General features: G+C 49.3%; 1 protein-coding gene across 3 annotated transcripts; it reads right to left on the bottom strand.

Moving 5' to 3' along the window:
• Positions 1–323: 323 nt before the first annotated feature.
• On the bottom strand, positions 324–10,996 carry Tbc1d21 (TBC1 domain family member 21). 3 transcript variants are annotated; one of them, XM_051155854.1, is made up of 11 exons: positions 10,937–10,996; positions 7,298–7,405; positions 7,069–7,172; positions 4,215–4,309; positions 3,665–3,775; positions 3,471–3,571; positions 2,745–2,841; positions 2,380–2,477; positions 1,592–1,708; positions 768–851; positions 324–356 (listed from the first exon to the last, which is right to left on the bottom strand). In XM_051155854.1, exons 1-11 carry the CDS (start codon positions 10,994–10,996, stop codon positions 324–326), a joined length of 1,008 nt encoding a protein of 335 aa, XP_051011811.1. The 3 variants fall into 3 exon arrangements, with proteins under 3 accessions (XP_051011811.1, XP_051011810.1, XP_051011812.1); XM_051155853.1 differs by having other exon boundaries at positions 2,380–2,480; XM_051155855.1 differs by lacking the exon at positions 7,298–7,405 and having other exon boundaries at positions 2,380–2,480.
• Between the last annotated feature and the right edge of the window lie 12,192 nt (positions 10,997–23,188).

Raw genomic sequence — 23,188 nt, forward strand, 5'->3', positions numbered from 1 at the left:
TCAAAGTCAGTCCTACCCTACTCATTTGCTCTCAGATGTGTACCTCTGAAGACCCATCAGTCGGGAATTGTGGCTGTTGCACACTGTCCTGTCGCAGTGTGACTTCTGCTTAGTCCCTCAGTGGTCTGCTCACTTACTGTATGGTCTCAGCCATCGTGCACTCCAAGGTCAAAAACATGTGACCACCACAAACCAAAACTCCAAAGGCTGTTTCCATGGTGCTGTATTGTCTGTGGCCTCACCCCGCAACTCACTGAACTTGATCCTGATTTGCTTTCACTCAGTCCACTGAGGGCATCTGTCTATTGTGGGTGTCGGTGTTCTCAGAGAAAGAAATCCTTTAACGGCTGAGGAACCTGGGGATGAGGAGAGTTGGGAAGGTGTGATATAGACAGACACTATCAGACTGTTCTCACTCCAGTCTGTCCAGCTAGTGACATTCTCCTGACTCCCTGGGGTGATGGGGTGGGGGGATCGGGGTTGGGGTTGGGGTGTGTGCTTGGACCCCTTAGGAAGGACTCAGGGAATGTGAGATGAAGAAGGCTGTGAGGCCAGGAGTCAGTGAGGCTATCAACAGTGAGAAGACCATGCAGAGCAAGTTCTATAGGCTGGTGGGAGGGAGCAATGGCACAGAATGACTCTGAAGCCAAGTATGACCGCAGCAGGCTGGGAGTGGGAACCAGGGAAGGCTTCTTGGAGGAGGAATAAAAGAGAAGAAGGAGGGGGGAGAGGAGAAAAGGAGGAGGGCAAATCACTGGGCCACTTACTTCCTTTTGCATGAGCTCAGCATAAACCATGCAGGCAGCAGAGATCAGCTCATCGGCATCAAGATCAATAAGGTTGTTGCAGGCCTGGGAGGGAGACACATGTGCATGCTGTGTGTGTGTGTGTGTGTGTGTGTGTGCACATGTGCACACGTATGTATGTGTGTGCCCCTGTGCATAAGTGTGTGTGCCTATAGATGTGCTTGAGTGTATGTGCAAACACTTCTCCTTGTGCCATTGGGCACAGGCAAAACAAAGGTTAAAAAAAGCTACTGCTACAGCAGTTATTGGGGGGCATCTGATGTCTCCACAACCTGCCACAGTGCCTGAAATTTGTGTGCTTTGGGGGGTATGATAAACAAAGCCTGCACGTAGGGTGTCTAGGAAGCCCTGGGGGATCTCCTGCATGTCTCAAGTTCCTAAGGAAGTCTTGGTTTAAATAGTTGGAGTACCATCTAGATTTTCTGCCTGGTTTGTCAGCTGGCTTTTCAGCACATCTAAACACCACAGGCCCTTTTGCTACATGGCCAAGGGCTAGCTTCAAGGCAGTGGAGTCTAATGGTTAGACTACCCAAGGCCTCAGTTTCCTCACATGCTTACTCAGATTATAAACCAATACATCCTCTGTCACTGTCGCAGGGCGTTTGAAATTATTCTATTAAAAACTGTTAGCATGGAGCCCCATACTTCAGTTCTCATCACTTGTTCCCCTCTGGAGACAAAATGGCCGTAAGCCAGAACACCATGGGCTTATACATCCTTCTTGTGAAATGGTTAAAGGGATCGGGCTCTAAGCTGGAGGGGGATCAGGCCGAGGGCACTCTCACCAGGAGGATGGCGTCCCCACTCATGCTCTCCAGCAGTGCCTGCTCACGCACCATCTGTAGCATGCTGTAGGCCACCAGCACCTGGAAGTTCCTGCAGGGCTTCCCCGTCAGCAGGACCTGTGGGCAACCAGGAGGCCTCAGCTCTGTGGCCTGAGACCAGGACACTCTGAGAGTAACAAGCTACCACAAACCACGCAATCCAAACAGGATATGGAAAAATGAGATCCAGGGCTTCCCCCAAAGTCTGGGGCAGGGGTGCGGTATTAGATTTGGGCATGGAGACTGGCAGTCCAGGATGAAAGAGTGAGCCAGACAGGGCCTGGGCTGTGGGATAGTACATGCCAGGCTAGCAGTTCACTGGACCCTCTTGCTAGGAATAACTGGGAGGCAGAATAGGGATTATCTGTTGGTGGCCCTGGGGACAGTGCTTGAGGCCTGCCTTGGGGGAAAGCAGTTTCTAAGAGGAGCCAGCATGCTAGAGGAAGGAAAGGCCGAAGAAGGGCAGTGAAAGAGCGGAGAGCAAGGACAGGGTTGCTGAGCAGCAGCAGGTGCCCCTGTGCTAACTGCCCTGTGGAAGGTCAGTGGAGTCTGGCATCACAGTGGATGGACAGATGCTCTAGCATCCTCCAGCAAGGTAGGAGTAGGATTGTTGACCTAGTTAAACCCCAAATGATAGAGCATCAATCAAAGCCAGGAAGAAAGGGAAGCAGGGAAACTTGCAGCTTCTCCTCCTGATGCAGGCGGCGGCGCATGGCCCACCTAAAGTGTCCCGGCTGCACGCGCCTCACCTCCCAGAGCCTCCAGACATCGTCGAAGGATTTGAAGGCACGCTGGAAGCAAAGGCAGAACCAGGGGAAGAGAGACTGCACGGCTCCTGAGCCTTTCCCTTCTGCAGGGAGAGAAGCAGACACTTAAGCCACCACATAGACAAAGCCACACAACAGAGCATGGGAGACATAGGGAATACGAAGTTGTCAGCTGCTCCTTTCCCAACAAGCCATGGAGTCTGTTTGTAGCAGATGTTCAGCACCACAGGCCCAGGCTCCTCAGGCCATAGGTCTTCCCTTCCTGAGTATGTCTGCCAGGCTGGGTGCCGGCCCTCCCACAGCCTACCTGCTGGTGAGAGAAGCTGTAGGAACTGTGGACCACTCACTGAGGTGTTCGGCAAATTCAGGATCCAGCAAAGCAATCAGGCTGTTGAGCATGTCCAGGTTCTTGCCTACCCCGATGTTGATGACACAACTGTGCTCCTGTACAGATGGGACCAGGATCAATTTGAGTACATCATGGAACAAAGCCCACCTCCCAGTGCCAACTCTGAGAGGTTCATTCACTTCTGTGTGTGTGTGTGTATGTTCCTGTGTGAATATGCAAGCCTCACTTGTCCTCATCTGTAGAGTGGAGCCAGAAGGAAAGTTCAGCAAGCATATTATTGCAGGGGTGCAGAGAGAGGCAGGGGTGTGAGAAGCTTCTAGAAGGCAACAAATCTTCCCGAATGACAATGCCCTCAGCCTGGGTGCAGAGTTGGCTGTGTCTGGGTACTAGTGAGGCCTCCAGGCTGTCTGGACTAGGAGGGGCAGCAGGGGGAGGCAGGAACAAAGAGGTGGCCTTGGAGCCCTCACAAAGGCGACTGGACTTTATTCTGGAGGCCTGGGGAGCCACAAGGGGTCAGAAGGGAGATTCATATTTAAGGGGTGAAAGGCCAGCAGAAGATGCCACCACCGGGTCTCAGAGCAGCCCTCCTGAACTCTAATGCCTCTGTCACCCACCACCTGACCTACGGGGTGTTTGGGGGCTAGCGGAAGTGTCTGAGGCAGTCAGTGCCTTGGGCTTGATGGGGGATGGGGAGTAGGAGATCTGAGCCCCACGCAGCCCTCACTGTTTTCTGCAGGAAGAACTGGAAGAGCCAGAAGGTCTCATGGTCCTGCTCCACCATCAGCTGGAAAAGCATCACCATCTCATGGAAGCCTCGCTGGTATTCTGCAGGGGAACGGCACGGGTGAGGAAGAGCTGATGGGCGGGGCTCCAGGAAGGAGCCGGAAAGTACGGGCTGAGGCTCCACCCCCAGCTCACCAGCCTTTGTGTTGCAGACATAACTCAGCAGCAGGTTCTTCTCTAGCCTCTTCTTGTCCACAAGCACGTTGCCCAGGGGATCTTTGTCATAGAGTCTCTGGATGTCATACACTAGGTTAGAGCAAGGGACAGGAAGTGGCACTCCACTGTCTCCAGCATAGAGAACAGTGGATGAATTCACGCCCCATCCTTAGAGGGCAGGTCTTTAGAAAACCCTAGCAGGGGTCTACAAAAGGCATGTCAGCTCTACCAGGCTCAATTTATCATCACACCCTGCAGGTTTGGACTTCTCTTTGCCTCCAGCTCTTTGACCAGGACACAACCTCTGCCAAGGAAGGTCTTGCCCAACCCACTCAGATTTCATCTAGTTCTAGGAATACCCATGCGCATGGGCGGGTGGATTGACCCAGGCTTGTCATCTAGGAAAATTCCAGACCCAAGTCGAGACAGTTGCCAAGCCCCAGGAATCACCTGTGCCTGGAAATGAGTAGGGAAAGACTTGAATGGCGCCCACCCTCTCCTCTGCCCAGCCCTCCCCACCTCTGCTCACCAATGTTGTTGCGAGTCTCTGTGAAGTCCCCATGCAAGTTTTCCAGCAGAGGCTGGAGTGTCTCATACATCTGGCACAAGGCATCATAGTTCTTCCTGAGAGAACAGCACTGGGGATGAGTGAGGTGGCCTAGCCCTTCCAAGAGGGGGCAGTTCGGGGCAACAACTGATGCTTTGCTCCAGGGGGATAGGGTGGCCTTTCCCACCTGGTCCCCGCTTGCAGTGCGTTCGCCCACCTCAGCCTAAGTGGCCTTGAGCAAGTGTTCTCCAGCAAATGGCTGGCACAGTGTGGAGACGGCTCCATGTAGGGTGGGCTCTGAGGACCGACCGTAGCACCCTAACCCTGGAGCCACCACTTAACCGAATACCTGCAGAGGGATGTCGCCCTCCCTCACTAAGCCTCAGTGTCCTCATCAGTAGAGTGGAGACAATACTGCCACCTCTCTCTAAGTTGTAAGGACAGTCTTACGCTGACCGCTGCAATTTGGTTAGTGGGTTCAATAACCGACTGGTGTCCTAAATGTAGCCCCTAAGAACTTGTAGCCTGTTCTTATTTTCGAAAGGGTCTTTTCCAATGTGATGAAGTATCTCAAGATTAAGAGATCATTCTGGAACTATCTTTATAAAATACAACACACAACACACACACACACGTGGGAGGGCATGTGTCCACTGAAGCAGAAAGTGAAAGGATGTAGCCTCAAGCTGAGGAAGCTGTAGGAAGTGTGAGAAGAACCTTCTGTCTCTCAGAGCCTTCCCAGGAGGCCAACACGCAACCTTGTCTTCTGCCTCCAGAATGCCGGGGGGGGGGGGGGGGAATGTCTGTTACTGTCAACCACCCTATTTGTGGCACTTTGCTAGTTCACGGCTTTTTGCCTCAGCAGCCATGTGGGCTAACGCACACAAGGCCTGTTTCCTGGCCTTGGCACCTGGTCTGACACCCACACTCTTACTGTCCTGGACTAGTCTTCTGCTAGTCCCTTGTGGAGTTGTGTTTCCCGTCTCCTGGCTGGGAGCTGCCTTGGGGCCAAGCTCAGCTTCGGTTCCAGGCCCCAGACTTAGGCAGGTAGCCTAAGAAGGAAGCAATCCGATCCACCACAGCTCATCGCAACCCAGCCTACCTTGAGCACTCATACAGACCAGTGAGGCCTGCAGTGAGCCAAAGACAAGAGGACTCTGCCCTGGTGTGCTCTCTACAGGGGAGAAAAGAGGCCTGCTCCAGGCTCAGCAAGCCCAAGTCTCAGGGTCACCAAAGAGAGAGAAAGCAGTCTCTGGCTTTGGGGTGGGGTGTATCCCCAACTATATGAACCCTAGCAGTTCTTTCCCTGTGCGTGATGGCATGCCCGTTTCTATAATTGGATCATTGTGACCATTCTGTGAACTGTACTGTGACCCCACGTTTGACTGTGGTGGAGACTGGGCCCGCAGCAGGGAACTTGTGGGCAGATTCACTCAGAGTGTGATGGTAATGCTAGAGGTGAGTGGAATTCTCTCCCAAACCTAAGTCTGTTCCAAGTTCAAAGCCTACATCCTACTCACCTGTGAAGATCCTCCAATCAATCAGAGCCGATGAGAGGAAGTGCCCTGTTTGATCCTGGCCTTGAAGCAGGGAACAGAGCTTTGTATTTATTTATTCAGTGTGTGTGTGTGTGTGTGTGTGTGTGCGCGCGCGCGCGCGCCACGTACTTGTGAAGGTCAGAGGACAATTTCTGAGAGTTTGCTCTCTCCGTCCACCATTAGACTGGGCTCAGATTGTCAACTTGGTGGCAAGTGCCTTTATCCCTCAAGCAATATCACTGGCCTCAGGGAGAGGCTCGAGAGACAAATGATAGAGAGACCAGTGTCGGTGGAGGGAGAAGATCACTTGGCTCAGGCAGACGGAGAGCCCCTGTGCTGGTCAGTTTCATGTCAATGGGACAAACACACAAGCTCAAGTCACCTTAGAAGAAGGAACCAGACTAGCCTGCCTGCGGAGAGGCCTGCCGTGCATTTTCTTGACTAATGATTGATTTGGAGGGCCCAGCTCACTGTGAGAGGTGCCACCTCTGGCCTGGGCCTGTGTACTGTGAAGAAAGCAGACTGAGCAAGTCGTGAGGAGCAAGCCAGTAAGCAGCACTCCTCCACGGCCTCTGCATCAGTTCCTGCCTCCAGGTGCCTGCCCTGACTTCCCTCAGCGATGGACTCCAATGTAGACCTGTAAGCTATGAAATAAATCCTCTCCTCCCAAAGTTGCTTTTGGGCATGGTGTTTCTTCGCAGAAATGATAACCCTAACTCTGAGGCGGTCCCTCAGGCAGCTGGTATGATCAGATGAAAAGGTCCTGGGATGAAGGGAGCCAGAATTAAGAAAGGAGACACTATTTGAAATGTCAGCAGATACACCTCTAGGAATGTTTAACCCGAGGACATGAACAGCCCATACCGGGCACCAGAAACAGATGTGGACAGGGCAGAGAGGTGGGACATAGACTCAGGAAGCAGTTAGGCCATGGGGCTTGGAGGGTAGCAGTTGGCACGAGATGGGATTGGACCCAGGAAAGAAAAATCCTAGGGCCCCTCACAGGTAGGCTGTGCAGGGAAGGGGTGAGGCTGGGAGCAAGATTATAAGGGGAGGTTCAGGACAACGCCCTGCCTCCCACTGTTTATTCGGTCAATGGAACTGGAGAGGAAGTGCCCATTTAAACCTGGCTATGCCTACTGTGTGTGGGTTCTTTGTGGGAAGCATCAGGGGTCCCCTCGGAATAAAGAATCTAGATGAAGAAGAAATTTGAATCTCTAGGCTGAGAGGGTAACCCACCCTCACTCCCATCCCCATTGTCACCCGAAGCCCCTGGAAGAGGATCTGGAAAGTTCTACCTCCTGTTGCTGTCCACCATGAGCCGTTCATCATGGGAGCTCTGCCACGAGTAGTAGCCTGTGAGGAACTTCCAGGCTTCTGCTCTCACGAAGGGGTGTAGACCCTGGCATGGGAGGGCATGGACTCTCAAGACGCTTACTTTGAGGGCTTTGCCCAATGCCATACCCGATCCCTACCATCTGTGCCACCTGTGCCGGGGCAAAGCTGAGGGTAGCCTGGGAACCGTACCCTTTCCAGGATGTTGATACAGATGAAGTCTCGGGACTTGGCCAAGTAACCGTTCTCATCGAAGAAGCTGTCCCATTCCGACTTGTCAATGGGGGGGTTCCTCTTCGTCTGGCAAGGACAATGACATTAGTCCTGGGCTAGAGGCTTTGGGCTCTCCTTTTAATGTGAGGTGGTTTTCCAATGCTATGCTCTGGGCTTTGTGATGGACTGAAACTCACAGCCTCCAACTCACGCCTAGAGTATTCTAGCCTGAGGAAATTGCTGAAAAAAAAAATCCAGGATAGACCATAATGTTCACCGCACATAACTTACCCAAATGAAAAATGTAAGTACTTTGAATGCTCTGCGATAAGGGAATAATTAAGCAATAAAGGAATAATTAAGTAAATTATGTTTTATATATGCTGTGGAACACTGTGAGGCATAGAAATACATGTTTACAAGGCATAAGCAATAATCTAAAAAAAAAAATCTGGAAAAAATGTAAATGTTAACAGAACAAGCAGAATACATAGATTGATACTTGACATTCTTATCATGTACCAGCACAGTCTCTCCATGTAGTCTGTGGGCTGACAGTAGCACTACCCGTCTACACGCTGGGCCCTCTAGTCAGTGCGCACAGTATAAAAACTGCACTTCAGCCAGGCGTGATGCCGCATGCCTTTAATCCCAGCACTCGGGAGGCAGAGGCAGGTGGATTGCTGTGAGTTTGAGGCCAGCCTGGTCTACAAAGCGAGTCTAGGACAGCCAAGGCTACACAGAGAAACCTTGCCACAAAACAAAACAAAACAAAACAAGAACTGTACTACATAAACTGGAATGTACCAAAAATTTTTTAAAAAAAAAGACTGAAGCTTTGGGCATAATGACACTTGCCTGTAGTTGCACTGAATACTTGGGAGGCAGAGGCAGGTGAATCTCTGGGTTTGAGGAAAGCATGCTCTACATAGTGGGTTCCAAGATAGATGAAGCTACACAGTAAGATCCTGCCTCAGCATTAATCAATCAATAGGAAAATACTGAAGAAATTATCAAGAAAACATCTGCCCCAATAGTGGTTCTAAAGAAATGGATCAGCAGTTAAGAGCACTGTCTGGTCTTCCAGAGGACCCAGGTTCGATTCATAGCACCCAGATGGCATTCACAACCATCTGTAACTCCAATTCCAGGGTATCTGATGCCCTTTTCCAGCCTCCTTGGGAACCAGACACATGTGTGACACACAGATACACATGTAGGCAAAACACAGAAACACACAAAATTAAAACAAACAAACAAACAATAGTAGTTGGGGATGGGGCTGCAGCTCAGTTGGTAGCGTGCTTGCCCAGCACACAGGAAGCTCCAGGTTTGAGCCCCCTGCACACACTTGTGGAGGCAGGAGGATCAGAGGTTATTCCCAGCTATGCCCCAAATTTGAGATATACAAGACTCTGTATCAAAACAAAACAAAGAGCTATAGTGATGGTCTTTGAAATTTGGGGAGTATAAAAATTTTTTTCCTTTTTAATTTTGCGTGTGTGGTCTTTTTGTTTTGTTTTTGTTTTAGAATTGTGCTGCTTTGATAATGGAAAGCTATAAGATAAGCACACATTACACAAGTCATGTGCTCTGTTTTATCTCCTTGAAAATGTGAAGCAGCCCGTCACAGGAACATCCGGGTAAGGAGGTGTGCGCGTGCCTGTATGTGATGTACACACTTGTGTGCCAACTACTCGGGTGTGAGCGGTAATCACAATGCACTCAAAGCATTTATAAGATGACAACTAAGAGTGAGGCTGTGGGGTGAGCAAAAGGCCTCTCTCCCCAGGGTGTCTGCTGAAGAGACAGGGACCTTGAAATTCGAGGTTGCAGAGAGAGATGTGCTGATGGGCAGAACCCAATGGCTGAGCAGAGGTGTCCCTCTTCTTTCTCTTAATACCGGAATGCGTAGATATGGGACTCCAAATTAAATCTGTATACAAGTCACTTGAGGGTCTTCTGGTTCAGAAAGTTCTGGAAACAGCCTACAGAGATGCATTGCTACGGTTTCCTGGGCGGCAGAGGCTTAGGCTCACAGACTGAGTAGGGAGCCAGGTGTCCTGAAGTAGAAAAATCCTTGACACTAAAAGTAGCAACTGAGCCACTGACTGCAGGTGGGCGGTTTCACTCTCTGTAAGTCAGGAGGGCTATGAGCTCCCTTTGTTGTTGTTGTTGGTGGTGGTGGTGTGTGTGCTTGTGTGTATGTGTATACATGTTTGCACATATGTGGGCATATATGTATGAGTGCATGTAGAGGCCTGAGGTTGACATGCTGAGAATCACCTTATTCAATGAGGTCAACCTTATTCAATGAGTCAAGGTCTCTCAATCAAACCTAGAGATCACCGATGTTGCTAGCTCCCCTAGTCAGCTTGCTCTGGGGACTCACTGTCTCTGCCTTCTGAGACTGGAATTAAAAGGAACCACCACTAAAAGGAACCAACGTTTCATATGGCTTCTGGGATCCGAACTCAGGTCCTTGGGTTGGCAATTGAAGTGCTTTAGTGCTGAGCCATCCCCTCAGCTTGAACGCCATTCTTCAATAATTCCCACACACTTTATCTACTGGGCTAACACTGAGGCACGGGGCACTAGAAGGTACAGGGAACTTGGAAAGTTAGATCTCCCTGACTCTGGCAATCAGCTCCACTTGGGAGTTCACGAAATGAGAAGGCTGACTTGTTGGCCCACTGCCTGGGTCTGGAGAGCAGGTCTGCCACAGCCTGGATACCTGACTGTCAGGATTCAGTCTCCAAGAGCCATTTCCTCATTCATCAAATGATAATAGCTCTGTCACATCCCATCTCAGTGGGCTGGGATGAGAAGGAATTGACTACAAACAAAGCTTTTGCAACATCATTTGTATATACCACCTGCTGTATAGCAGCTTATTCATCGTCGTCGCCGTCGTCATCATCATCATCATCATCACTATTAGCCTTCTCTAAGCTTGAAGAATGGAAGAAATATAGAAAAGGATATTCAAAGCTTGGTGATTGCTTGCAATAAAAGTGCAACATTTAAACCCCAGGTGCTCATGTTGCTTTTTTATGTATCGTCCTATTAGTCAGAGGCAAATGGGTCTTGAGATTGATTATGGTCATTGTAATTAGTTATGATCTTGAAAAATAGCGCGTGGACAATTTTCATGACTCAGGTGGACTAAGGAATAGTTTGTTAACCGGCCTTGGGACCTAGTAAAAGAAACAACTACTGCCACCTGGTGGCAACATACCAAAATTGTTGGCAAAAGTACCAAAGAAAACTCACCAGCAGCTAAGCAACTCTAAAAACTCAATACATTCAGGGTAACACAGCTGGGGGAGGAAAGCCATAGTGGGTTCTAAGATCTCCCAATAAGGCAAAAGGGAATTTAGGTGTCACCCCTCTTGAAGGTGAACTGGCCTTGCTCCACCTTCCATGTCCAGCCTTCCCATTCAGCTGGGATGGGCCCAAGGTAAACCAGAGGAGGGAGGCACTTGGGACTAGTGAAGAACACGTGCCAGCCAGGTATAGTGGCATGAGCTTGTAATTCCAGCCCTCAGAAGGCAAAGGCAAAAAGATTACAAGCTCAAGACCAGCCTGGGCAGCAGAGCGAGACCTCAAAGAACATACCAGGATGAAGGTGGCGGACCGCCTCGCAGAGAGGCTGTTTTCTGGAGAAAGGGTGCTCATGTTCCCTTCTAGCTGTCTTTGGAGTTGCCAGTGTCCAGAGCTCTCCCTGGAGAGCCTTAGTGATGCTTTGGGAGCCAGGGAAGAGAATATCCCTTTTAGGACATGAATGGCATTCCCCGAAGGAACTGGGCCTCTCTTGACTTCCCGGACTTGAACAAATTCAGCTAGATGTGTGTCATAGGGCCCTGGAACTCTCATCACAATGACCTTGGAACACACACAGAAGCCAAGAGAGTAAATCTATTGGTTCCCCCCTGCTCCCCGGAAACTTACAGTGCACACAGGTTACATACTGGAGGTTGAGCTAAGGGGATCGGGTGGGTTGGGTTAGCCAGGGGGGCCTTCCTGGAAGAGGTGGGCCATAAGTCCCTTTTTCATATCTATGGTTGTTTTACCAGACCAGTACCAGAGCTCAGTGGTAACTACAGTCAGAGCTTCAGGGTTAGGGAGGATGTTCCAAAATGACAAATCAGTATGTCTGGTCTGGAGGCCAGGAGTGGAGATTTGTAAGTCTACTTAGGGGGCTAAGTGGCCCTTAGTGAGTGAGTCTCTCTCTCTCTCTCTCTGTCTCTCTCTCTCTCTCTTTCTGGTGTGTGTGTGTGTGTGTGTGAGACTCTCTACCTTATTTTTTGAAACAGGGTTTCTCATTTAGCCTGGCTATACTGGCTGGTCTGTGAGCTAGCTCTAGGTACCACATTTTTCTGTCCCCAGCACTGGAGTTACAGATGCATACAGCTGTGCCTGGGTTTTTACGAGGGTTCATTTTGTCCACTGACCCATCTCCCTAACCCTCTATTTTATTTACCCGTGTACCCAGAGAGCATGATCTTGACCAAGTTGTCAGTTGGTTTGAGTACCAATTGAATGAATAATTTAGTAGAATAAGAATAACTGACTCTGCCAGGTACAGTGGCACAGGCCTTTAATCCCAGGACCCAGGAGGCAGAGGCAGGCGGTTCTCTGTGAGTTCGAGGTTGACCTATTTTACACAGTTTTAGGACAGCCAGGACTACATAGTGAGGTGCTGCCTTGAAGAAAACAGAATAACTGACATCTTCTCATTTATTGTTCTGTGCCTTGTACATGTCCCTCTCCCCTCCTAACCTGATTTCCTTTAGACTAAGATCACTCCTTCCGATCCCATCCCCTACCCTGTCCCCCTCCCCAGCAGCTTCCTGGTGCTGCGTAGATCTGAGAAGGTGGCGCCCCTTGGCTCCAGAGTCATCATCTCCACCCTCAGCATTGCTTGCCTTTCTATTCAGGTCTATTCTGTCTGGAAAGCATCTTTAGTCGTTAGCCAAAACCAAATTGCAGTCAGGAGCTCCAAGGTGGAACTTGGAGTCTGACCTCAAATTTGGATGCTCCTAATCCCGCCCTCCCCTCCCACCCTCCCACCCCCCCCCCCCCGATTCCCCAGCCGTGAAATCAAAACACAATCAACCTTGTCCTTTCGTGTCCTTATTAACTGAGTTGTCCATACGGAAATCTTTCCTGGACACACTTACTGTCTCATCACCTGTTACTGTTCTGCTGGCTGGAGGCACTACAAGAAGTCTCTGAAAGGCCAGCGCCTGTCCTCTGTCTGGGGCTTCCTGGTCCATACATAGGAAGATAGCGATACCGAGGACCCCTGCGCCTTAGCCGGCAGCCCCAATTCTTCCCAGAGCTGGAGAGGTGGGTGGCACCAGCAGGTACTGAGTGGAATAGGAATCGACTCCTCGCACATCAGAGCGGCTTCATTTGGAGGTCTGTGAGGTTTCCAAGTTAAATGTGGGAAGCAGGAGACACCGCGTGGGCGTGGCTCACCGCGCTGATGACGGATGCCTCTGTTCCTCCACATTAGCAATGCACATTGCGGAGAATTAACTGCAAGCTTCCCCGAGAAGAGGAGGATTGGGCAGAGACCAGTTGGAACAATCTGAATGCTAAACGCAACTTGGTTTCTAAAACAAGTGTGGTGGACGTAGATCATCTGCTGAACTTCCTTTAACCTTCGGCTCCCTGCGTGCAAATGCTGCTGGGTCATAACTCTCCTCCAAATTAGCCCGCGCCAGTCCACTCATTTAACTGAAACCTCATAGAAACAACATAGAGGCTTAATATTCAGACAGAATCAGAGGAACTGCACAGAACACAAAGGGCCTGAATCTGACCTGCACCTTTTCAGATACTTTTTTTTAAAAAAATGTAATTATTTGTATATGTGAGTGTATGCCCATACACGTGTGTGCACAATTGTGTATGTATGCACAGAGACCAGAATAAGACATTGGATGCCCCCCTCTATCACTGCCCATGAACCCCATTAAGTAATAACCTGGCATTTAATGAGGCTCTCTCATTGAACCTGGGGCTCCTGCTTTCTCCATTAGCCTAAAAGACAGCAAGCCCTAGCTGTTGTTCTGTCTCCTCCACCACGTCAGAGCTGGGGTGACAGGTGTGCGCCAGGTGCCCAGCTTGTCACGTGGGTGCTGAGATCCAGATCCTTGGCCTCATGGTTGTGCACCAAACTCTCAATGGCTGAGCCGTCTCTCTAGGCTCCCTTGCCGATTCTTACCATCCCTTCACATCTCCTGGGACTAAATAGTCCTTGTATCCGTATCTGAATATAATTGCCAAAGATTTGGGATGCCAGGTTATTACTTTTAAGCCCCGCCTCCCTTGCTCTCTTGCTCTCTCCCTCTGTCTTAGAAATCTAGCTTTCTGCTTTAAATCTCGGTGCATGGAGATGCTTCAGGGCAGGAGAGTCATGTGTTCTGAAATGGCCTCCCTTGGGGTTAGCATTACAGATGCACATTTGGACCATCGTTTCCCCCTTAGGAATCTGGCTATTAGCTGATGTGTTGCATTGGTGAGGAGGGAGGGGGCCTTCAAGAGGGCAGGGCACTCTCACCTTCAGACATTTCAGACTTTTGCCTTGTTTTTGTTTTTCTTTTTGTTCGTTTGAAATAGTATGTCACTGACCTGGAATTTACTAAGTAGGCTAGGCTTACTGGACAGCAAGGTCAGGGGTCTGCCCATCTCTGCCTTCCCAGCACAGGGAGTATAGATTATGTGTTACCACACCCAGCCCTTACCTGAGTTTGCGGAGGGTGGGGGGGGGTGGGGGGGTGGCTGAGTTCAAGTAAGAAAGCTCTTGGGTTGTGGTACCAGGCAGACTTGTATCTAAATCAGGATGCAGTTTCACCAATAACATTACGTCGGTCCCAGCTGTGGGGAAAAGTGACCAGGTAGGTACATGTCACCTTTGGACTCCTGCTCGGCCTCCGGAAAGTGGAAGGCCTGGGCCTAAAACCCTTTTCTCTCAAGAAATAAGATGCACTAAGCTTGTATGGGGCACATCACTTTCCTGCAACCATCTTTTGCTGTTCTGGCCTCGAGTGTGCTCCTTTGTTCTGCTTAAGCTTGTATGTCATACGGCTCCCAGCCAGGCCCCCCCAACCACTCTCACCCCCCCTGCTAGATCTCTTCCGGGTAGAAAGGGAACAAGAGCCTGTTGCCCAGAAGGGTATGTGAAGGCCATCATCCTGTGTTGGCAGCAGACCGAGACCCCTGGCCACAGGAGGATGGACACCCACTATTGAAGCCTATTCCATCTCATCTCTGTGTGACTAAAGCGTGATTCCATCTGGTGCTGGGTGACTTGCGTGTTTCCTGGCGACACCTGCCAGCCCGTGGAGTGGGTTGACACCCTGAGCCTGCTGCTCCTGGCTGCAAGCATTGTTGTGCCATTTGCCATCTTCCACACAATAGGACTCCTCCCGGGAGGCGGAACAGAAGTCATTCATTTGGCACCATCTCTCCTTACCCTGTGTGAATCTCCGTATCCTCCCTGTGCCTCGGGGGATGGTAGTGACTGTTGGGCCTGGAAGAAAAAAATGAGGCAGTGTCTGTCTGTGAGGAGCCCAGCATGGCTGGCACGCACAGTGGCACCAGCACCCAGGCCTTACTTCATCCCTAGCTTCCCTGTTGCTATTCCCTATGTCCAGAGCTTATTCCTAAAAATCACCATGATCAAGACAGTCAAGATGCCTCTGGGTTCTGTGAGGCTTATAGTAACACGTGAGCCCACATTAAAAGATCCCACAAACCTGTCAGTTTCTGCTCCTTTACGTGTACCCAGGAACCTAAGAATTACTTAGGAACCGAGGTGACTTGTGTTCCCTTAGTGCCAACATCACATGGCACAACTCTGAAATGTCACTACTCGGCTGCTGCTTCTCTGTTAATAGTACCAGCCCCTTCAAAGTGTACCTCCCAGGACCCCTGGGATCCAGGACAGTCGAGATCTCTATAAAAATCATGTACGACGAAGACGTTTTGCTGTACTTTTCTATTTGTCCCTCTTTGTGGGGAGCCAGGATAAGTTTAGACTTTGGGTGTCAGGCTTTCTGCCCTCACTCCCACAGAGCGGGGTATTTCTGACAATCTGGAGATGGCTGCATGTCATGTGTCACCTGTGTGATAAGAACAGAGGTGAGGGTGGAGCGGGTGGCAGCACCCTCTTCTGAGCACTGGGGTGGGTGTTGGAGTCTCCCTAGTACCAAAGCAATCCATCTATGCTGTGAGTCTACTGTACTACTGGGGTGCCTGGGAGTTATTTGTTGCATTCTTGGGGGAGCCCACCTACTGCCTACAACACTAAAAATGACAAACAAGAACCATTCCAGATAAAAGCAAGCTGGGGTGACAAGTCTTTGGATCCTGTGCTGTCCCAGGGGACATTGCTCCCACGGCTCCAGGGGGAGGGAAGCTGGCACGTGGTGGTGATGGACTGAGGTAAGGGGGGTAGAAGGGTGGTGAATGCTGCATCCCAAATTGTAACACGAATGGGAAGAGTGCAATGGAGAGGAAAAAGGACAAGACATTCCTGAGAACACTAGGGACAGCTAATGGAGGGAGGGAAATAACGTGGCTAATTACGTCTCTGAAGGCTATCCATTCCAAAATAAATTTTTAATGAAAAAATAATGCATTTCCCCCTGCAACTTAAATCTGGCAGAGGAGAGAATGGGCTGAGCCTCTCGGTGCAGGCAAGAGCAGTGATGTGTGTCTAGGGACAAGCGTGCCCCTCACCTGTCATTTCCCTAGCATCCGTGTCTAGGGACAAGCGTGCCCCTCACCTGTCATTTCCCTAGCACCCTAACCCCCAGCAGCCATTCGAGGCAGGGTCCCATGGAAGCCACAGGAAGGGGCCAAGGGAAACTCACATACAAACCAGGGCGACTCCCTCACACCATGCAAACTCAGAGCCTGTCTGCTCATCCTCTGCAGAGACCTCCTCCAGGAAGGGACCCTTCCAGTTTCATCTTCCACCAGGGAGTGCTGGCTCTCAAATCCAGGGTAGAAAGGTGAACTCTTCCCCGTCCCACCCTCCACCTCCCCAGATGAAAGCTATTACCCAACAAGCTTTGTTTGTTTGGGAGAAAATGAGCTCCATTCCTGTCTCTAAGACAAGCTGTAGATCAGAACATGCAGGGAGAAACCACCAGCCAGCTCAGAGCCTGACACAACGGGACTCACATCCTGCTCTTAGAACTTACTTGTCATAGCACATTGCGAGCACGTAGTAAGCAGCGGCTCTCTGGGGTAGTGTGTGTTCTGGAATGTACCGCAGCAAATCTTGAGCACTGTCATTGAAACTGGTAAGATTTCCAGACTGTCAGTGGCTACCTGGGGTGGGCAGCAGGGAACCCTGGATTAGCTAGGGGGTTACTGAGGTTGCTGCTGGCCCTTAACCTCAGATAGGCTATATGATTCCAGTGCATAGGAGGCCAAAGGATGGAGCCAACCGGAAGCCCCCACAAGCAAAGGATAGCTGATGTGCTCAAGGGCTCATGGGAATCCAAAACACCCTGGCCTCAGGCATTCTGTCGGTTTTTTGTTTGTTTGTTTGTTTTTGTTTTTGTTTTTGTTTTTTGGTGACATTCTTCAAATTTAGGAGCATATGAGCAACAAATGACAGGTACTCTGCCCTTTACAAGGGCAGCACCTCTGGGCCTTAATGGTCATGGTGCAATTCCCAGGAGAAGTCATCATCTCTGGTGCGGTTCTAAGCAGCCAAAGAGGGAATGGGCAGGAGAAAGGCTCATGGGGGACACAGCAAAGGGACCCCAGGACCACTGTGTTGGGGTTGGAATAGGTGAAGGAGGATGTCGAAGGTCAACCTTGGGGACCTGAAGACAAAAGAAGTTTCCAGAGCCCAATTGCCTTATGCCAGGCATATTGCAGAAGCTTAGACACAGGAGAGCTTTCTTTCCTGCTTCATTCTCCATTCTTTCCTTTTTCTAGAAATATTCTCTTCCTCGTACTTGGAGCCACGTTGAGAGACTCATCTGACTTAAGGCCACCTATGGAGCGTCACCACAAGCTGCAAAGTCCCCACTTTCCAAGCCAGGAACTCAGCAGCTACCAGGACCTGAGGTTCCAGTCTACATCCGTCTGGTCTCCATGGCGCTCATCTCAGGCCAAGATCTGGTCAGTGGATGCTGAGATCGCCCCATTGCCCATGCGCAGCAATGGCATCTCTGGGGTTCTCAGCCATTCTCTGGGGTCTATCTCTGAAAGGCAGGAGATAAGTAGGGGACCTGACTTGATCTGAGCTTGAAATGCTTTCGCCCTGCAGCTTAGAGAGAGGGTGGAAAAACCCCACCGCACTCACCAGTGTCGTGGATGTTGTTCCTGCCCCTATGGACACCCAGATCCCCCCTAATGCCTTCTCTTTCTTCTCCACTTCACCTCCCCAGCCTTTCAGATTGCAGCGATCCTGCAAACCTCACAGTCCCTGAACCAGCCAGAGGCAACGCTGATGAGAAATGTTTCTGCCATTCCCCAGAGGACAGAGCCTACAGACTTGGGGTGCAGCCCAGCCTGCAGAACAGCCCTCTGCACTATTGAGACTATGCAGGAAAATGTTCGGTGGAGACAAAAGGAAGCCAGCGAGGTCAGGATTACAGGTGCAATCGCTCTGCAGCAGCATCCAGCAAAGACACTTCTACAGCTTGAACCTACCTGGCGGCACCCCCACTCCCACCCCCACCCTCCACCCCCACCCCATCCACAGGCTGGTCTGGACCACCTGAACCAGGAGTTTTAAACCAGAGCCCTGAAAGCATCCACAGAAACTGTACTTACTGGAGAAAAGCCCCAGAGAAGGGCAGTAACTTGCTCAAGGTCGCACAACATATCAAAGGCAGACCTGTAACTAGAATCCAGTCTCCTGCCTCTTGGCCCAGCAGCTTTAGATCTTGGCAAAAGGTGATGTTTGAAAGCAGACTTTGAAGAGAAGAGAGGGAGTGCCTGGGAGGTGGGGGGGATGGGGGGGGTGATAGGAGCGTCTCAGAGGGCCTCGTTTCTTGGCACTTAACATTCACTACCTTTTCCTCCTTGTGTCTGACACTGATCCAAGCGGGAGGTCAGAAAGTGGCAGATGTCACGCATGCCCCTGGCCCCAGGGGTGGCAGGGAGGCAAGACAGAGCAGAACAGGCCAGGGCAGGGCTGGGTTCTGCCTGCTCTGCTCTGGGTTTCTCGGCCTGCAGCAGCACGTGACACACCGCACTACGCAGAGGCTGAGATAAGAAGGAGGATTGATCTTTTTGCTGCTTCAAAGGGAACTGAAGTCAGCCCTGTCCTTGCTGTGGATCAAAGTTCTGCAGAGGATGTCTGTGTGCCTACCCAGCCCCCGCCCAGGGCCCCATGGGCAATACACCTGTTCCTACTATGCCCAGACCTTCCTCTAGCCTTAGTGCAAGCTGGACAGCCCCTACCTCCCAAACAGGGATGCAGGAGCCCAGGAAGCAGAGTTCCAGTTCCCACCAGCTTGTCTCCTGGACCATGTCTTTCTAGTCAGTGGATGCTGAAAACATCTCATTGTTCAGAGGAGTAGATGGGGCAGAAAGAGGTCAGGTTACTTGTCCACAGGCACGTGCGCATTATCCCTAGGGAAAACCCCATTCTTGTGTTCGTGTGTTTGTTTGTGTATGTGTATGTGTGTGTGTGTGTGCGCGCGTGCGCGCGCGCACATGTGCATCTTCATGTCTTTGTGTGCGTGCATGTACATGAAAGCCAGAAGACCATCTTGGGTGTTGTTACTAAGGACCCACCTATCCACCTTGTGATTTTTGAAACTTTCTGGTCTCCAGCTTGCCAAATAGGTGAGGTTGAGTGGCCAGCAAGCCCCAAGACTCAGCGGCTGGGACTCCAGCACACTACACTCAACTATTCTGAGTGGGTTCTGGAGCTAGAACACAGAAAGTCCATCTTGAGGTGGAGACGTGCTGTTCCTCCCTCAGAGGCTGTGGAAGCAACAGGCTTGTGTGCATACACACCCCACTCCAAAAGAAAAAAAAACCCTACAGAATTAACCTATGTAAAAGGAAGGACAGGGCCGTTTCTAGAATAGTGTCCTTTTAGAGATTCGCACTGTAAGCCAGGTGTGGTGGTGCACGTCTTTAATTCCAGCACTCGGGAGGCAGAGGTGGGCTGTGAGTTTGAGGCCAGCCTGATCTACAAAGTGAGTCCAGGATAGGCAGAGTGACACAGAGAAACCCTGTCTCAAAAAAGTAAACAAAACAAAACAAGAAACCTTTTTTTTTAGACAGAGTCTCACTGTGTAGCACTGACTGGCCTGGAACTCTCCTTGCAGACCAGACTGGTCTTGAAAGCTTACAGAGATCCATCTGCCTCTGCCTCCAGAGTGCTGGCATTAAAGGTGAGCACCACCACGCCCAGCTTAAAATTTATTTTTGGTTATGTGTATGAGTGTGTGTCTGTGTGTAGGGCAGGGCGATATGCATACACTAATGCAGGTGCTCATAGAGGCCAGAGGCATCAGGCCCTCCTGGAAGGAAGGTTCCAGGTGGCTGCGAGCCACACAACATGGGTTCTGGGAACATGAGTCTCTTTGCAAGAAGAGCACTTCATGCTCTTAACCACCGAGGCATCTTGCCAGGCCCCCTAACTCACCATTTCGCACTGCCTCCTTTGTCCTGCCTTTCTCAGACATCCCCACCAACCACACCAGACTCATCTCTTTACCGTGTTTTGCCTTGTGTGAAAAATACTCTTAGCCGGTATTCTTCAAAGCAGTGTAAATCCCCAATACCTTAGGCTGATGATGGTCAAGGCCCTGGAAACCCTGGGAGGCTGTGTGACCTGGTGGCCAAAGCGTGAGTTCCTGGCTCAAACCTCAGGATGCCTCAAGCCCCTCAAGCTCACAGCTTTGGATTCCATGGCAGAGGTTTAATTTCCAGTTCCATCTTGTTCTACACTGTAGTCACTTGCCGGCTGCACGGACAAAGGCTGCCCCCACAGCATTCTATCATCCAGTGACACGAGAGGCATCTTGGTTTCTGAAGCACAAAGTGAAGTGCACACAGCAACAGCATGTTCCTGTGAACACGCTCCTGTCCGTTACTGTGTTGGGGACTTCCAGATGCAGTGCCCCTCCCACCAACTTCTTGGAATTTGGCTTTGCACAGTTTCAGCTATGTTTTGTTAATCATGACTTGAAAACACTAAATGCATTCAGAAAGAAATATTTTGTGCATTTGAAATCACGCACCATTCTTAGTAGCACCATTAACTCTCTCTGTGTCCTGGACCATCTCACCCAGGACAGGACTGTCTGTTTCCCTGGACAGGAAAATAGGGTGTTTTGAAAGAGGAGGGACCAAACCCACAGAACTTTTATCATATTTTATTACTACATTTGTTAAATTGTTCTATTTTATGATTCGCTGCTATTTTTAACTTTTTACCAAATCTAGTTTTTCTGTTTTGTTTTTTTGTTTTGTTTTGTTTTTGTTTTTTTTAAATCAGCTTTATCATTCTGGTGAGAGGGCTCAGTGCATAAAGACACTTGTCACAAAGCCTGACGACACCCGTTCCACCCCGGGACACAGGTGAAGGAGAGAACCAACTCTTGCAGGTCGTTCAGAGTCAATCAGTGTCTTCTAGTCATGGCATCACTACAGAATCTCTACACTAATGAAGTCAGCGGCTGAGGATGCCTGGCCAGGACCAAGCCAGTAGCACTCTAGTCTATGCTTGGACATGGAGTTACTGACAGATGGTAGAAGGAGAGTCAGTTTTCTTTAAGGGTATGGCCCCTGGAAGGTTGACCATGCTCCAAAGTATGTTCCCATATTCATGAGTATATATTACATCAAATTGGAATAGGTTGGTTAGAGAGAGAGAGAGAGAGAGAGAGAGAGAGAGAGAGAGAGAGAGAGAGAGAGAGAGGCAGACAAAGTTAGCTGAGAGTAGTGATGGTGGGGGTGGATCTGAGAGAAGTTAGAGATGAATATGGTCAAAATATATTGTATGGATGCATGGAATTCTCAAAGAATTAATTAAAAAATAATGTATTTTTAAAAAATCATTGTATGGAAATCTTAGTATGTCCGCAGTTCCAGCATCCACTAGGAAGATGTACTCATAGCCAGGAGAGGGCTAGCATAGCTCTCTGTGACTCATTTTTAGTTTATTCCCATTCTTGACAGAGAGCATAGCTGTGTTCATTGTTACTTGATTTTAAGTTAAGGTTTGCGTTATACCTCAGAATACCTTCTTTATCGGAGCAATTGGAAAAGAACATGTATTCTGCTTGTCAGATGCTAACATCAATCCCACTGCACTTTGATAGTGTGCTCACAGCTTCTGTGTCCTCACTGAGTCCCCTCTACTTTTCTATCAACTACTGAGCCATGGGAATTAAACACCTCCCAGTCTTGGGAGGCGGGCCTGTTCTCCACTTCCTCTCTCAGTTCCCTCGTGCTTTGAAGTTCTATCATTAGACCAGCCTCCTTTAGGGTTTTGCGTCTTCTAGATGAACAGATTCCTTTGTCCTCGTGTAAAATCCCTCAACATGAATCTTCCTATGGCATCTATTGTTTGATATTAAAATAGCCATTCCAGCATTAAAAAGTGTTTTTAACACTTCGTGATGATTTGTTGTTGTTGTTATGGTTCTTTGGTAGGTTATGGTGAGGCTTGGCCTCGTGTTGCCAGGCTGTCTTAAAGTGACTATGTAGCCTGACCTTGAACTCTTGATCCTCCTCTCTCTCCCTCCCAAGTGCTGAGATTACAGGCATGTGCCAGCACACACATCTTGTCCCTTTTCTTTTAGCCTACCTGTGTCATTATATATATGCTTGTTTGTTGAGAGAGCATCTCTCTATGAAGCTCTAGCTGTCCTGGAACTCACTCTGTACACCAGACTGGCCTGGGAATCACAGAGATATGCCTGCCCCTTGCCTCCCTAGCACTGGGATTAAAGGCCATCATGCCCATCTTGAGAATATATTTCTTATAACTAGCATACAGTGATTTTGGTTTTTTTTAAAAAATCTAACCTGGAAGATCATTTTTGAATTTATGTCTTTAAGCCATTTATATTTAATACATTCACACGACTGGGGTCAGTTCTCCCATTTTGTTATTTGTTTCTTCTGTTTTTAATTCTTGTTTCCTCTTTTATGTATTATTTTTAAATTTTTTGGTTTTGACTGTAGTATCATCTTTTAATTTCTCCGTTGGCTTTCAATCGTTGTTTGTTTGAGACTATCTCATATAAGCTCATATTGGCCTCAACTCTCCATGTAGCTGGGGGATAGCCTTTGACTTTGGATTCATCTTCTTCCCTCTCCCAAGTGCTGGAATTATATATAGGCATTACCACCACACTCCAGATCTCTGTTGGCTTTTTCACTTTATCTTTTTGTATAGTTTCAATTAGAAAAAATTTAAGTTAGAGTGTGTGTGTGTGTGTGTGTGTGTGTGTGTGTGTGTGTGTGTGTGTATGTGTTGTGTATGGGTGGGGAGCACATATGTCACAGTACATGTAGATCAGAGGACAACTCTGTGAAGTCAGATCTCATCTTTTACCTTTATGCAGATTTCAGAGATTGAACTCAGGTCTCCAGGATTGTGCATTTCCTGTTGTTTGTTTGGCTGTTTGGTTGTTGTTTGGTTGTTTGGTTGGTTGTTGTTTCGTTGGTTGATTGTTTGTTGTTGGTTGGTTGGTTTTTCAAGATATGGTTTCTCTGTGTAGTCTTGGCTGTCCTGGACTCTAAGTATACCATGAAATGTCAAGTCTGTATATTTTTTTCATTGACTATCATATTTTTCTTAGTGCTACCGTGCTTGTTACTTTGTACCACCTCATCTGTCTTCACTCTCACATCATTACT

Source organism: Acomys russatus, chromosome 14 (genome assembly GCF_903995435.1).
Source record: "Acomys russatus chromosome 14, mAcoRus1.1, whole genome shotgun sequence".
NCBI classification, from domain to species: Eukaryota; Metazoa; Chordata; class Mammalia; order Rodentia; family Muridae; genus Acomys; species Acomys russatus.

Excerpts from the sequence above, each read along its gene's own strand:
- Tbc1d21 (XM_051155853.1), bottom strand. The coding sequence starts at position 10,996 with ATGAGCACCCTTTCTCCAGAAAACAGCCTCTCTGCGAGGCGGTCCGCC. Across the intron at positions 7,173-7,297 it reads GTATCAACATCCTGGAAAGG|GGTCTACACCCCTTCGTGAG; the intron begins GTACGGTTCCCA and ends CTCCCATGCCAG. Across the intron at positions 852-1,591 it reads GTGGGGACGCCATCCTCCTG|GCCTGCAACAACCTTATTGA; the intron begins GTGAGAGTGCCC and ends TCTCCCTCCCAG.